The sequence below is a fragment of the Sinohyriopsis cumingii genome, chromosome 2 (genome assembly GCF_028554795.1).
Source record: "Sinohyriopsis cumingii isolate HCF-2022 chromosome 2, ASM2855479v2, whole genome shotgun sequence".
Lineage (NCBI taxonomy): Eukaryota > Metazoa > Mollusca > Bivalvia > Unionida > Unionidae > Sinohyriopsis > Sinohyriopsis cumingii.
The window spans coordinates 26,977,206-26,994,129 of NC_142962.1; the positions used below are offsets into that span (position 1 = coordinate 26,977,206).

A 16,924-nucleotide genomic window follows, 5' to 3' on the forward strand; every position below is an offset into this window, starting at 1 on the left:
TAGAGTAGTTGAGTGTTGAATATGTTTTGTGCATGTTTTTTGCTTGTAATCCACATGGAATTTGACCATTTTTGTCTAGAATTTTAACCTGGTGTAGATCCAGGTTAGTAGCAAAAATAAATGTATATTTCTAATACAGTCTTCTGTAATAATGGCATGTAATATATACATTACACTTGTATGCTCAGATTATGCTTTTTTTTGCCACTTATATTAGTAAAAATGATATTTATACCTCTTTCAGGGTTGGCATGTATGCAATATAACATCCAAAATGTTTTCCTTTAATTCCACATTAAAACTATGTAAACCATAATACACTTCTTACAGCAGTGTCAGATGCTTTTGACAAGTCAGTGAAACTGTGTAAACCATAATTCACTTCTTACAGCAGTGTCAGATGCTTTTGACACATCAGTGAAACTGTAAGCCTTAATTCACTACTTAACAGCAGTGTCAGATGCTTTTGACAAGTCAGTGAAACTGTGTAAACCATAATTCACTTCTTACAGCAGTGTCAGATGCTTTTGACACATCAGTGAAACTGTAAGCCTTAATTCACTACTTAACAGCAGTGTCAGATGCTTTTGACAAGTCAGTGAAACTGTGTAAACCATAATTCACTTCTTACAGCAGTGTCAGATGCTTTTGACAAGTCAGTCAATGAAACTACAAAATAGTTTCTTTAGGTAATACCTAAATATTATCAATAGACATGTTTTTTAAAACATAAATATTATGTACAGTCCATGTTGTCTAAAACAAAATTAGTATGCACAGTACACATTTTCTAAACCAAAATTATTACCTGCAAGACAAATTAGTTTTCTAAACCAAGGATATTGTCTACAAGACACATTTGTTTTTAAACCAAACATGTTTTCTGCAGTACACAGTTATGTTCTTTACCATAAATAATATCTTCAATAGATATTTGTTCTAAGACTGGCTTGTACCTCAGTGGATGCCTAATATTCTGTCCAGACTGTAAGCTGATTGTTTAAAGTCATGGTAAATAATTTATCTAACAAACTAATCAAATCAATACCTCTCTAATTTGCAGCTTCATTCTTACTATCTTTCTTACATAAATGAAGAATGGCAGCTTCATTCCTGCTATCTTATGTGAATGAAGAATGTAAGCTTAAGGCCAAGCATCAGGAAAAAACTTATTTAAAAAATAACATTAAATGGTTTGGACATAAATGGGGTAAAGGTATATGATCTATCTAGGAAATATTCATTGATTAACATTCAGGGTCACTTCTATTTCCAGACTTTAATTGGGAAATCACACAACATATTTCTTCTGCAAACATCTTCGAGTTGAGTTCCTCCAACATAATCTGTAATTCATAATTGGGATTTCTCCAGCCATACACTGCCCAGTCTCATTAACATTATAAACTGTAGTTCATAATTGAGATTTCTCCAGCCATACACTACCCAGTCTCATTAACATTATAAACTGTAGTTTATAATTGAGATTTCTCCAGCCATACACTGCCCAGTTTCATTAACATTATAAACTGTAGTTCATAATTGAGATTTCTCCAGCCAGTACACTACCCAGTCTCATTAACATTATAAACTGTAGTTCATAATTGAGATTTCTCCAGCCAGTACACTACCCAGTCTCATTAACATTCGGATTGCTGTCTGACTGTGTCTTTTAACAGTCCCTACAATGATGGTGGCATTCATTCAGCAGCTCATCTGGTTGAGCAACTGGACCATGTCCATGGTCCATGGTTTAACAGCAATACAAAAGCAGTCAAACCGAAAAAAAACTATTCCAGACTAGCATTCCTAAGTTGCACCTTGTTTTGTGCTTGACTTGATTTGACCACTGCTGGTAATGTATCTGACAGAATGTTTGCACATACAGACGATACATCATCATTGCCATATAGAATGTTATACCCTGGACTCAGAGAGTACAGGAGGAGGACAATCTCCTGTTGATAAAGCATGTGAGACTGGCATTCTGATTCAACCATGGAATGGACTGGATTTATTTTTACAGCAGTGATGAAAGAAATTTACAGCTTCAGATTGCTAGCCTTTGTCTGTAATCAGTCCTACTTACAGTATCATGGCCTGTAATCAGTCCTACTTGCAGTATCATTGCCTGTAATCAGTCCTACTTACAGTATCATTGCCTGTAATCAGTCCTACTTACAGTATCATTGCCTGTAATCAGTCCTACTTACAGTATCATTGCCTGTAATCAGTCCTACTTACAGTATCATCCTCGGTTGATGTAGATGATGATCATCATTCGTTCAGATATCAGAAATTACCAGGGCATTTCTTGGATAAAATTTGTTATCTTAGTAACTCAAGAGCCATCTTTACTGTGAGTCCATTGTCTGCAACTTTCTCACCACACTCATACAAATGCCATACTAATTTGTATTATTCAGTCATACATAGCTTAGACAAAGGTAACACCATCTCCACTATGTTTGCTTCACTCTGTTTTAAAGTGGACAGACAAGTGTTAAATGCCATGTCAGAGTTGATTAACTGCCTAATCAACCTGCTCCATGGTAATCTTTTGTCTAGCTGAAGAGGCCAGAAGTGACCATGCCTGAGATTTGATAAGGTAGTCGGCGGGGTTGCATATTAAATACATTGTCATCTGTAACATAATCAAGTACATTAACATGCAAAAGAGAATATCATGAGGGAGCCTTCATCCAGTCTTCCGTTAAATCTACCAGTAGTCTGGCATCCATGATGTTTATGAAAAGCACCCAGATGTTAAAAATGTTCTGAAAAAATTATGCTAACTGGGTTTCAATTGATTTCTCAAGCAGTTTGGATATGATGAATACAGTGCTGACAGGTCCATACTTACCTTTGTTAAGAGGATTGTTCTTTTTGAAGATCGGAACTATTTGAGCTACCTTCATCGAGAAAAACCATTGACTTTAAAGTTTTTATTAATTAGATCTGCAGTGTGGCCTGTGAGGATTGGTGCCCCAGCTTTTAACCGTTTGACAGGAATTTGATCTCCTCCAGTAGCATTTTTTTAATGTAAACTTAAGTCATTTTAATCATTACCAGATGACCTATCAAAAGTCTTATTATCTGGCTTTTGGAACCTTTAATCTAGCACTCATTATGAATGCAGTTTACAAAAAAACTATTCCAACCAATGAATTTTGAAGATATTTATGCCACTTGTTATCACTTTGTATAAATTTCCTACTATTAATTGTACTATTCATAGTTCTAAGGACTGCTCTGGTTTACTAAGTGGTTAGAGCATCTGCCTCTGATTTGGGAGATCGTGGGTTCGAGCTGTGGCCAAGTCTTACCAAAGACTTATAAAAATGAAATGGTACTAACGGCTACCTTGCTAGGCTCTCACCATTAAGAGGTTAGTGTTAGGACTGGTCGGCCTGGTGTCAGAATAATGTGACTGGTGGGACATTATGCTACATGTCTGTTGCATGATAGGGGCCCCGAGTGGCCGAGTGGTCTAAAGCGCTCTCCGTTACGGATCACTGCCATCTCACCTCTGTCTGCGTGGGTTCGAGTCCAAGGCTCGGCTAACGTTGGTAAGTGGGAAAGCCTGCCAGTAGCTTCTCGTGGGTCGGTGGTTCTTCCCGGGGTTTTCCAGGGTTCTTCCTCCACCAGTTATACTGGCTGCCATGTATAGCCTATCTTGTGCTGAAAAATGGCGTTAAACCCTAGAACAACAACAACAACAACAACTGTTGCATGATACCCTAGGGCTAGACATCACTGTAAACTGCCCAACTGCAGACATCATAGCGATATGACTAAAGTTGTTAAGCTGTGTTAAAAATACAAATCGATCACACACACACACATAGTTCTTAGAAGTAATTATAAAAACAATAATAATAATAATCATGATGATAATAATAATAATAATAATAATAATAATTAATAATAATAATAATAATAATTAATAATAATAATAATAATAATAATAATAATAATAATAATAATAATAATGTGTTCTTAATGCATTGTAGTTTATTGTTGTAGTTCTTTGAGGTTTAATCTTATAATATTTCAGTGTTTTTTGGTAATGCTTTTGTATGTGTCATATTATCTTATCATTATTTTAACACAAGAGCACAATATTATTATTATTATTACTTTTATTATTATTATTAAATATTCGCAAATTCATTTTTGTCTCATCTGCATAAATATGGTGTCATATAGTAGTCATTTGACCAGTTACAGCAACAATGGTGGCAACATTGTAATCATCATCAACAATATTTAAATGTTGCAATTACATTTTCGAACATCAGAGGTGAGGTACTGGATTCCATGGAAATTGTTTTGACAGAAAGTTAACTTTTTATTTTACAAAAGTAGCAAAAAGATATACAACTCTCGCACAAATTTGCCACCATTCAGTATTTTATCAAAAAATGAACGTCTAGAACAAGAAAAGTTTATCAGTTTTTTTTCTTATCTTTAGATACGAATTTATTTTTATATTTGAAAGTAATAGTGCTAAAATTTTCTTTTTTTTTCTGACAGAGAAATATTTCTCAGCTTTGGTGTGCTTCCTGCTGTATAATGCTGGGGATTTAGGTGGCAGATGTGTATCAGGATATTTACAAGTGGTGAGTTTTTATTGGCTGTCTTAGTGGAAGACTAGAAGAGCTTATTGGATGGGTCTGCATCTGTCCTTTGTCTGATAGTATATGTTTGTTATTGCTATTCCTTCTAAACTCATTGGAGAAAGTCAGTGAAATTGGCATACATTTCCATCTTGAGATCTAGTTGGTCTAAATCATATGGTGCCCCTTGGACATGCACTATGACCATGAGGTCTGATTGGTCCTAAATCATGTGGTGCCCCTTGGACACGCACTATGACCATGAGGTCTGATTGGTCCTAAATCATATGCTGCTTTTTGGACACCCACTATGACCTTCATGAGGTCTAATTGGTCATAAATCAAATGGTGCCACTTGGACACCCACTATGACCATCATGAGGTTTAATTGGTCCTCAGTCAAACAGTGCCCCTTTGACATCCAGCATGACCATCAAGAGAATCTTGTTATTGTTAATTCAACTGCTCACATGATCATGAGGCTTTCTCTTAATGAGACTTTTGGATGGTATTAAATGAAAATGGTTCCAATCTGACACACAACATGTCTGCCATGGTGGCCATCTTGAAAATATTGTTGCCATTTCAGTTGCGAAAAGGAGTATGCAGGATAACCTGTGTTGTGAGAACACATGTTCTACTATAAAAAAAGTGGTCTCAAGACAGGTGGACTCCCATAACAGGTTTCTGCAAGATTACCAGCTTTCAAGGTCAGAATGCAGCAGATTTAGTAAGAGAAAATTATCAATTACTGTGCATGCATTTTATTCATTTTTCATTGTTCTTGTCAAAATATTGCAGTCATTTCATCTCAAAATAAATTTTTCATAGCAGTAAAGATATGCATCTGTCATAAAATATTATATTTGAAGATCATGTGTACTTTTATGTCAGCATGTGAATTGCAAAATTAATGAGGTAGTATTTATTTATCATTTCCATAAGTTACCTTGACATGTCCATAGATTTCAAACTCGCTTCAAATATAGCATAAGAACTGCACAGATAGCTATCATAACACTTACTCATCCTATGTATTAATTAGCAGCTTTGATAAGGCATTGGGTAAATATGGAATATATATGTATCTACAAAAAAAATCAAAAGACAGAATTAACCCATCAAGAAACAGAATAAGTTTATTAATGTCATAACCAAAATTTTCATCAACAACATAAAGAGATCAACTTGAGAATAATAATAATAGGGCTTGGTGTTGGGAGTAACATAAAAGAATCAACCAGCAATACCAACCTTTTACAATGACAGTCAAATCTGGAAAACAGTAATCACTTATTAAAGACAAGGACAAAGACCTCATTCATCCCATGCATTACCAGTGGACTTCAAAAACAAATGACATACTTTTCCACTACAATGAAATTATTTTTAGACAATTTCAGAAGAGTTCTCATTGGGGACATTAGAAGGGTTTTGTAGTTTTTCGCAAAAGATAAATAAAGAAATAAACCTTTGAATTGACTATGTATGTCTGTGACAACTCCTTTTAAAGTAGCAATGGTTAATCATAATGGAGACTGATTGGCGTCACTTTGACACTACAATGGCAGTTAGTGACTTGCACATTAGTCTGGTTTATGTATTGCATGACTGCTGCATGCATCACATGTAAATATTAGGAATCTGTTAGCCAGAATCAACAATTTTATTTTAATAGCACAAACACTGCCATGAACGTTTGAGGCTTTAAAGGAATGAAAAAGAGCCATTGGTATTTATCTTAGTCTTTGTGATGTGGTCATGAGTAGCAATGTTGTTTTCTTGTTATCACTACTTTTCCTGTGCAGTATATACTTTATAATAGTAATCAATTGTTCGTTAAGCCTACAGGGTTGATGGAAGCAAATGGTAAGTTTATATTTGGTTTGATTAAATGGAATTGTTTAAAGGTCACCGGCCATCCTGCAACATTCTCCTATTTATATCAGATTTTCATTACATGATTAAAAATAGTTATACTCACACAAAAAGAAATAAAAAATTATCAAGGGTAAAGAAGAAATAATAATTTAATTACTCGAAATATGAGTATACAACGCTGTTACTTCCCCTTAGTTACGATTTCCCACCTATAGAGGACACAACTGGAAATGACGTACATTTATCCCTACAATACGAAGTACATGCTTCTTGTTGTTGAAAAATAAAACACTATAAACTACGGATAGGGAATATTTTAGATGAAACTTATGAAAACCAATTTACTGTTCAGCCTTATATTGGTATGCGTGCAAGACGCACTAGATTGTGTCGCTTTCAAAAATGTTCCATGTTTCAATTTATTTCGAAAATTCCTGTTAATACAGGTAAAAAGAATCAATCCTGGCTTCCCTGTGTCGGCAGACTTTATAAATAAAAAAGATGAAAGAAGTCGGCACACTTAAAGAATCCAAAGGAACCAAATTTGACTTCCTTTTGTCGGCCAACTTCAGAAGAAAAAATCGGCACACTAAAAGATACCAAAGTGAATTTTCCGGGGTTGGTTTGCATTGTAATAAAATAACCTATGTATTTGATATCCTGTCGGTAAGTTCAAACAATGAGTTTATTGCTCCATGCCAGCTGTGTTTATCACCCGGGCTTCTATTTGTTTGCCATATGTAATCATAATTCATGTTTTGCAGGGCAAATATTATACACAATAATAACTTGCTTTAATAATACTTTATCATTTGCACTCACAATGAATGTATTTTAAAATAATGATTCTTTTTGGGTGGTTTGTTTGCGAGATACGGACTTAATAGTTAACCTGGATAGAATACAATATGGGTCAGTTTGCAATAAGTAACTTGTCATGCATAAATGGCAGGTGCCTTCAAGCAATCGGGTGATACGTTCGTCTCATTTGCGATTTTGTTTTTTGACATAAGCGATACACACTACACTAAGGATGCATACGCAAGCCGGCATCCGCTATATATATGGAGTTCGTGGATATATATTATTTTTAAATAATTTTCGCATGATGAAAAAAGAAGGAATATATGATAACAATGCAAGGTTAATTTCTTTCATTTTATTTTCAAACAAGTGTATGTTTATCAATTTATTTTGTACCGTGAGTGTGTATGTGTGTGTGGGGGGGGGCACAAATTAAACACAAAATTGTTTCCTTTCTAATTTGTACGGAATAATGGAGGAAATATGATTGACAATATTGACAAGTAATGACAACCTTTCAATTTACTCGCGCAAACACTAAGACACCTTGGAAAATAAAAACAATAAAATTAACTGGTAAGAGCTTCATATTGCCGCAACTAAATACTGACAAAACGCTCAACATTATTCTTCCCCCACCCCCTTCTCTCTCTCTCTCATGTATAATCTAGTATGTATTGTATGCAGCCGTGTTACAACGTGAAGCCTAAATTTAAGTATATTTATTATAATATCTCTTGTACAATACACTTTGCAAAATCTATACGCATTATGTAGAATATTATCTGTTGCGTATTTTTGTTTTATAAATGATTATTGATAATTTGACAGGAAGACTTAAACTGAGAACGTCGTTGTGCAGATGCATATATTTGTTAGCATAAAAAATGTATATAAATATTTTAATTAGAACAAGCAAGGTATGTCAGTTTGTGTTTTCTCTCATAAATACGTACGTTACGAAGTATGATTATTTTCTTTCAAAATAGTTTGTTTAAATTTAGTTTTTTCCCCCTAAAACCTATCTTACATTGAATCTACTCTTTTGTTGAAGAAAATGAACGTACAAACTATTGTTAAGTTTGGCCAAATTGTATTTCGAGATGGGCCGAATTGTCTTCGGGCCAAATTCACTATAATCCGGCATAAATGATACAACTTTCCCATCCCTCCCCTATTGGATCCCACAGATTAAATACACTTTTTTCTAGTAAACATGGTTTTTCGGAAAAAGAAAGAATGCCTTTTCCCCATCATCACTATTTTGGTTACATCCGTATGCAACACAGTGCACCATATTTGCAGTACAAAAGCACGATCGTACGCTATATCACATAGACATTTACATGGGGAAATTAAGCACTTGAACGGCTAGGTTGAATAGAAGGGATAAATGTACGTCATATCCGGTTTTGGCACGCGGAAACTACCGATTGTTTACGGAGATTGCTGAATAATTTTTTCATTTTATAAAGCGGAGTTTTAAGTCTAATTAAACATTTTTATGGTGTGCTTACATAACCAATGCGTTTTGTTTATAACTATAATAATATCACACGTTTGTACAATATAGGTGGCAGGTGACCTTTAAATTATGGAGATTTTGGCAAACACTGAAATCTTAGCTAAGGGCATGCTTTTGTTTTAGTTTACTATGGCAAGTCCAGGTTGTATTTTTTTCAGTAATGTACATGAATTTAATTCTTGTTAATGGGGCCCAAAGTGGCTGAATGGTCTAAAGCGCTCTCCATTACGGATCACTGCCATCTCACCTGTCTGTGTGGGTTCAAGTCTCGGATTCTGCCAGTGTGGGTATGTGAGAAAGCTTGCCAGTAGCTTCTCGTGGGTTAGTGGTTCTTTCTGGGATTTTCCCTGAGTTCTTCCTCCACCATTAATACTGGCCGCCATGTATAGCCTATCTTGTGCTGAAAAATGGCGTTAAACACTACAACAACAACAATACTTGTTAACTCTACTGGCCATAGTGTCTTTCCATCCATTACCACAAGTTTGTTTTTACTTGTAGGAAACATTACACGCAGATTTATCCCATGGTTTACATGGTCCTAAATGAAAATGGTGCTGCTTGGACTCCAATATGGCTACCATGGTGTCCATCCTTAAAATTTTGTCATCACTACTCCTGAATGGGTTGTCACATCCCCTTTGAAAGACTTCTTATGATGTCCAGTTGGTCCTAAATGATAATTGTGCCATTCTGACATCCAGTATGGCTGCCATGGAGGCCATCTTGAAAATCCTTTTTGCTTCTCCTCCCACATGGGTTGTCATAACAACATGAAGTTTTCACTAAAATACTTCTTATGATGTTGAACAAATTGGTCCTAAACAAAAATGGTATCGATGTGATATCCAATATTGCACACAGTGGCCATCTTGAAAATCTTTTTTTGGCTACTTCACGTCCCTGTCTTATATGGATGGTCACATCAATATAGGGTTTTTACTCTGACTTCTTTGTAATAATATTAGCACTACTTGATCCAGACTTTTTTTAATACAAAGGCTTCCTGGAAAGACAGCAGTTAAAAAGAAGAAAATTTCTTATTTTAGTCTGGAGAGCACCTATCCCTTAGAGAAACTTGTTGTATGACTCCATTGGACAGGGCATATGTTACAATGTTTGCCCATCTGTCTGTCTGTTACCAGTTTCATTACTGCATAATAGCTTGAGTTTTGCACCATCTGTTGTTACCAGTCTTTGTGGATGGCTTGCATTCAGGGGTACAGATAAACCCTGTTGATTTTGGGAACAGTTGCGGAAAAATTAAGGTCATTGTGACTGGGAAAAGAAAAATGTTTCTGAACAGTAAATCAAGGTGTCCACCATCTATGTTTGCCAATCTTTGTGAATGGCTTGCACATTGGTTAAGGAAGAACCCTATTAGTTTCCAGATCAGAAAAGGTCAGAGGTCATGGGTACTAGAAGAAAGAATAAAAAAGTTTTCAACACGATCACTTGAGTTTTTTATGTACTGTAATCATGATGGTTTGCACTTGGGATATGGAAAAATTGATGATTTTGGAATCAAAAGGTCATATATCAAGTTCACTGACTGAAAGAAGAGAAATGGATTGTGTACAGTAGCTAAAATTGTCCACCACTTAAAGCTATCAGACATTGTAGATGGCATGCACATGGGGTATTGTTGTTGTTGTTGTTGTTGTTGTTGTTGTAGAGTTTAATGCCATTTTTCAGCACACAATAAGCTATATATGGCGGCCATTATTAATGGTGGAGGAAGAACCTGGGAAATCCCCAACTCGAACCCACACAGACAGAGGTGAGATGGCACTGATCCGTAATGGAGAGCGCTTTAGACCACTCGGCCACTGGGGGCCCCGCACATGGGGTAAGGAAGAAGCTTATTCATTTGGGTTCAGAAGGTCAGAGTAAAGTTTTTTGCACAATAACTTGAGTTGCCCATAATCTGCTGCTTCCAAACTTTCTGGGTTGCTTGCACTGTCAGTATGGAAGAAGTCTTTCAGTTTCCAGGTAAGAAGTTGAAAAGGTCGCTTTGAAAGAATGACACCTGTTCTACATCACATACATGGAATAGACTTTGAAAATGGTTTGAACTTAAAATAAAGAAGAATCTTATAATTTTTGGGGACCACTCCGGTGGCCTAGTGATTAGAGCATCTGCCTTGGAAGCAAAAGACGTGGGTTCGAACCCTGGCCAAGTCATACCAAAGACTTATAAAAATGGTACTAACAGCTGCCTTGCTAGGCGCTCACCATTAAGAGGCTAGTGTTAGGACTGGTCAGCCTGGTGTCAGGATATTGTGACTGGGTGGGACATCATGCTATATGTCTACGACCTGATGCCCCAGTGCTGGACATCACTATAAACTGCCACAATGCAGACATCATAGCGATATGACTGAAAAAGTACTAAAGCTGCGTTAAAAATCCTAATCACACACACACACACATATAATTTTTGGGGTCAAAGGGTCAGCGGCAGAGGTCATTGTGACTGAAAGACAAAATGAGCTTTCTGCACCAAACATATTGTTATTTGCATAGAAGACTATTAAACCAGAGAGCTCTTCATACTAATCATAGTACTATTATTAGAAGCGTGTGGAAGCATTCATCTTCTACATATACAACAGAGGTAAAACCCTATGGAATGTACATTGCAATGAGAGTTAATACAACAGTAAAACTGATTTAATTTTACCAGTGTGTTTATTTCTTAGCCTGCTACATTACTTACATGTATAACAGATCTTTTAGTATTTCAGGTTGTTACACAGATCTTCTAGTATTGCAGGTTGTTACACAGATCTTCTAGTATTACAGGTTGTTACACAGGTCTTCTGGTATTGCAGGTTGTTAAACAGATCTTCTAGTACTGCAGGTTGTTAAACAGATCTTCTAGTACTGCAGGTTGTTGCTTAACTAAGAGTAGAAGACAAATACTTATAAACATTTTCAGTTCCATTATAAAAAGTCGTAAGAAAAGCAACTCAGATTTATTTGCAAAAGAAGTCAGCATGTTGATTAGGTACATTCTTTAATCTGAACTTTGCAAATATACTTTTTCAGCCAAAATTTGGGAAAAGATGTTGCCTGTTTATGCTGTCTGTAGTACGAGTAGGTTTTATTCCTTTGTTGATGTTGTGCAATGCTCAGCCACGACACCTGCCTGTATTCTTTACCCATGATGCCTACCCTGTGGTGTTTATTCTTTTCCTTGGGTTGACCAATGGCTTCCTGAGTACACTGGCCATGATGTATGGACCAAAGTAAGTACTATGATTATTTGTGTAATAGAGCTCAGATCTTCCACAGTACACATTGTTCTCTCTTTACAAGTGCACACACACACACACACACACACACACACACACACACACACACACACACTATAGTGTTGTCAATTGACTAAGGGTCAAAGGAGGATGGCAGCTGTTATTTTAAGAGTAGTTTACACAAACACAGACATGTTGAGGGTATTTAACTTTAAAGTAAACTTTCTGAGGGTCATATTAGGTAGCTAGTAAATGCTCTGTTTTATGTTTGATATTCATTAATTTTTATTGCAGTTAGTAGAGCATGAAAAAAAAAATCTTGTGTCTCTCTGCACATCCATACGTTATGAATTTGGTTTCTGTACAATAACTTGAGTTTCTAACATCTACAGTTACAAAACTTTCTGGATGACCTGCTTGTACATGATGTAAGGAATAACTGTCAATTTCTGGGTCAAAAGGTCAAATGTCAAAATCACTGTTGAATAGGGACAAAAGGTCAAATATCAAAGTCACAGCCTGAAGAAAGAAAAATTGTTTCTTCATAAAACATTAGTTCTATATCACAAACCAAACTTTGTGGATGGCTTGCACATTAGCAAAGGAGGAAGCCTGTCACTGTGATTGATAGAAGTAAAGTGATATCTGCATAATAAAATTAGTTTTGCATCACATACCTGGATTTGTGAATAGCTTGCAATTGGGGTATGTAGAAAGCCTATTAATTTTGTCATTAAAAGATCAAACATCGAGATAACTATAATATGGAAAGAAGAAAATCATTTTCCTCATTATTATATTAGTTCTATTTCACAGATATGGACCAAAGTTTGTGGAATGCTTGCACATAGTATAATAATGGTATAATAAGAAATCTGTTTATTTTGGGGTCAAAGGTCATGGTCAGTGCAAAAATTGTTTCTGCACAGTAATTATTGCACATGACAATGTACTATCACCATTGTTTATTGACGACTTACATGTTGGGTTAGAAAGAAGCCAATTGATTTTGGGTTCAGAAGATCAGTGGTCAAGGCTATAGGGACTGAAAGAAGAAAATGCAAAACAAGTTTTATTTTACACCATATGCCTTGAACAAAGTTTCTGGGGAGTGTGCATGTGAGGTATGGAAGAGGCTTATCAATTTTGAGGTCAAAGGTTATGGTCATTGTGGCTCTGAGAAAAATGATTTTTGCAAAAAACGCTTATTATGAGTAAGTTTCTTAACCAAATTTTGTTGATGGCCTGTGAGAAACCTGCATATTTTGGGATGTAAAGTTCATAGGTCACTTTCATAATATTAGAAAATAAGTGTTTCTGCACACTAAAATTAGTTCCAGGACACATACCTAGACCAAAGGTCCAGGTGATTAATTAAAATAATGCTCAAAGTCAGCAAAGGCCTACAAGTACCTACAGAGACTGTTAAACACAATGCCAGCATAAAATGTGTTGTTCATGATACTCTTGTTCAAACATTTATTCTTATTTAGACTTTTTTGAGACTAATACAACTTTTAAGCCTTAAAATATGTAACTGAAAGAAAGTGAAACCAACAATTTAAGTAACACTAACAAGCAATGTATAACAATACAAAGTGAAAATTCAAGAGATACTTACAATATTGTGAATTAAATTCCAAATAATCCTAAGTGTCGTATCACAAGTCCAAGAATAATTTAATTAATTCCAATACTCTTGATGTAACACAAAACATCTTTGAATAAGTTCACAGTATCCAAAGTAGTCAATGAGCACTTTAGCAATTCCCATGAATTTTTCAACTAAATAATTCCTTTGGAATGATGTCTGATTTCAACATCATAACTGCAAATTTGGATCATGGTTTCACACAAGGTGAGATAGAGCAAGAATTAATTATTTGTTTATCAAATCACTATTCACTTGGCCTACAACATAATAGAATGTTAAACATTCCAATGTTAAAAGCTAGTCGAATTGTAAACAAGACTGACCTTGAACTCAAATATTATGTAAACATTGTTTTACAACTTACAATTATGAACAAAGTTAAGCACACATAATAAATGAAATATAACAAGACTTTGACACTTTGGTCTTCAGTTTTTTTTTCTCCAAAAGCTATGTAAACATAACCAGATGTTGGATAAAGAAGGTTTTATATGCAACCATTATATTAAAAATATGTGTGCTCTATTCTTCTAGCGGAAATTTTTGTCTCTTTAAGCTTGTTTATGTGAAGCAGATACAGTAATGTAAAAACACCAACAATAACGAAGATCTTTTTAGCTATAGAAATATAGTTACAACAATATTTTCTTTAATAAACGTTGGTATGGATTTAAGACAAATATGGGGGGGAGGGGGACATAAGATAATTACAAAATTGTCTAGTTTTTCACAAAAGATTTGGATAAAGCTACAGAAAGGTCTAAAGTATTCTATATATTGCACAAGGAATGTTTTGGCAGAATCAGAAAAATACATATGATTTTGATTTCTAAATTGTCTTTGCATAGCAAACTTGAACAAATGAAAACTTTTATGTTAAATGTTATCCATAGTGTTGTGGCTTAGACATCTACACACCATTTCTATTGTTGAATGATATATGTAGAGAGAGATTGATTTTGGACTTTGAGGTCTATCTTACCTTCCAGTAAATAGTAATTTTAGAACAGAACATGAGAATACAAGCAATCAAGCTATAATTGAGGGTACAAGAGGTGTCTTGTTTTTTGTTGATGGAAACTAACAAGTGAAATTCTCAGAGATTGCAGTGTAATCCTCTTTGAGAAAGAGTGAAAGATTTGCCCTCCTATAATTGGTAATTTCCCACTTTATTATTCATTTCAGCAATAAATTTAATGAACTTTTTTCACATCAAAATCCTACAGTTAATTGCAGAGCTATAATTGAGACGGATAATGATGTTCTTAGTCAGATGGCTTTATATAATATAAACGAGTTCCTTCCCAAGCCAGTTTATGAAATAGACGTCTCTTTCTAATGCTGCCATACCTGCCATAACATTATACGTCACACTAAAACATGTTTTTTCACTCTAAAGCCAGCCAACAGGTTGTTTTGAAAAACATGATTTTAATATTCTTGGGAGAAAAAGAGAGACACATTTTAACCACAACCATACATGTCTTAAGCATGTAGTCTGTATAAACATTGAACAGTTCTGCTTAGAACCCATGTAAAACTTTGATGCAGTTTATGCAGCTTATTATCATGGAGTCAATTAAAAATCTAGGCGGTCAGGATTAAGTAACCACCATTTCACAAATTACTTTATTGGTTGTGAATAAATAGGATGATGCCATGTCAGGTTTCTTTAATACTGCTTTGGGAGACTGTGGTAGAGCCCATTATGCTAATTTGCATGGGTAAAGTGCAGTAGTTGGAACAACCCAGTATGTTTGAGTTAGGTGCAACAGTTGAGATGGATGTTGAAGAACATAAGTTGTGAGACATCATTGCTTTGAATGAGAAAGTTTAGGTCATTGTTATTAAAGATTATTGGCAAGTTTTTGATCAGCAGCAACAGTTCTTCGGAGTCAGGTTTTATTCCATATATACAAATACAAAGCATGATTATTTCACTTGTCAGTTTAGTGTACAAGTTTGGGTTATTTTTTAAAGCTAAATGGTGAAATGTTGTTGTGATTTAGGAAAAGATGACCCATCTGCAAAGTGAGCAGAGTTCAGCAAAGCTAAATTCCTGAACTTCTAGACTGAGTTTGACATTGTGAAGCACAGAAGGAAAAGGGGGTGGAGCATTTTATTTTTGGCATATACTGCAAACACCATATTGACGTTTTTCATTCTGGAGTGTACAACATCTGTCGACATAGCAAAATCACTCAGCATGTTTGTCACTCCTTCACAGTGCTGCAGATGCAGAAAGATCGTTTTATCCTTTGAATACATTTCACAGTCACACTACTAAAAGACAAAATGTTTCTTTTCTACATCATGTTGACAAAGGGCAATAACTCATGCCCATTACCTCCCTTTCCACCAAGTGCGGCTAGTTTTTAAGCTTCACTGTGGTACAGTCAACATCGTGAGTCACATACCATAAATCGTTGACAATATTGATATGAAATTTAGCTATCTGTCCATACATTTGGATTTATATTGTGTATTCCTCATCAGGTGGTATACAATATTTTTTTTTTAAGTTTTCATGTTTTTATTGAATTTGTCACATTCTTAGACTTTGCCTATTTAGGCCACATGATACATGCACGGTACAACTCGCCGTCAATTTTGCATGTTGTGATTGACTTTTTAGGATGCACTGCCTCTTGTTCACTCACTATTTTGTTTTTTTTTCATTGAAACATGTAAAAAGTGCATGATATTGAAGAAGTTCAAGATCGGGGAAGACGTGTATGTTGTGTAAGACAGAATGTACTTTGTCTTCACTGTGCAGCATATGCACCTTATGGATTGAGGATATCTAGGCAGCTATCTAATCGTGAAAATCTGACAGGCACAGCACACACATATTTGAGTATTCATCTGAAGATGGAAGTTCTTGTGAGCATTGTGGGGAACATTGCTGGCTTCTCCCACAAGTTACTGTGTATCCAATCTTCAGCTACTGTTATGTCTGTGGGACTGGAGGAGCAAAATGATGAAGTTTTTTGTATATCAGAACTGTTTTTGCCAGCCTTTTGAATTACAGATGTGTTTGTCTTATATCTCTCTCTTCTCCAAGTAATTTTGACACAATGGGGATCAAATCTGTTAAAATAAAAGCTCCACTGTCCTACGTGATTATCTGACAGTGACTGTTTAGCAGTCATGTTCTGGTAACCCATGTTTTAATATAGTCTCT

General features: G+C 35.3%; 1 protein-coding gene across 4 annotated transcripts in view; it reads left to right on the plus strand.

Annotated features, from left to right (window-relative positions):
- LOC149804517 (equilibrative nucleoside transporter 3-like) overlaps nt 1–16,924 on the plus strand; it is a 56,057-nt gene that overhangs the window by 28,849 nt on the left and 10,284 nt on the right. For all 4 annotated transcript variants that reach the window (XM_089941002.1, XM_089940995.1, XM_089941009.1 and 1 more), the window contains exons 12-13: nt 4,537–4,622; nt 11,881–12,080. In XM_089941002.1, the coding sequence (XP_089797128.1) occupies nt 4,537–4,622; nt 11,881–12,080 (286 nt within the window). The remainder of the gene's footprint in view (nt 1–4,536; nt 4,623–11,880; nt 12,081–16,924) is intronic.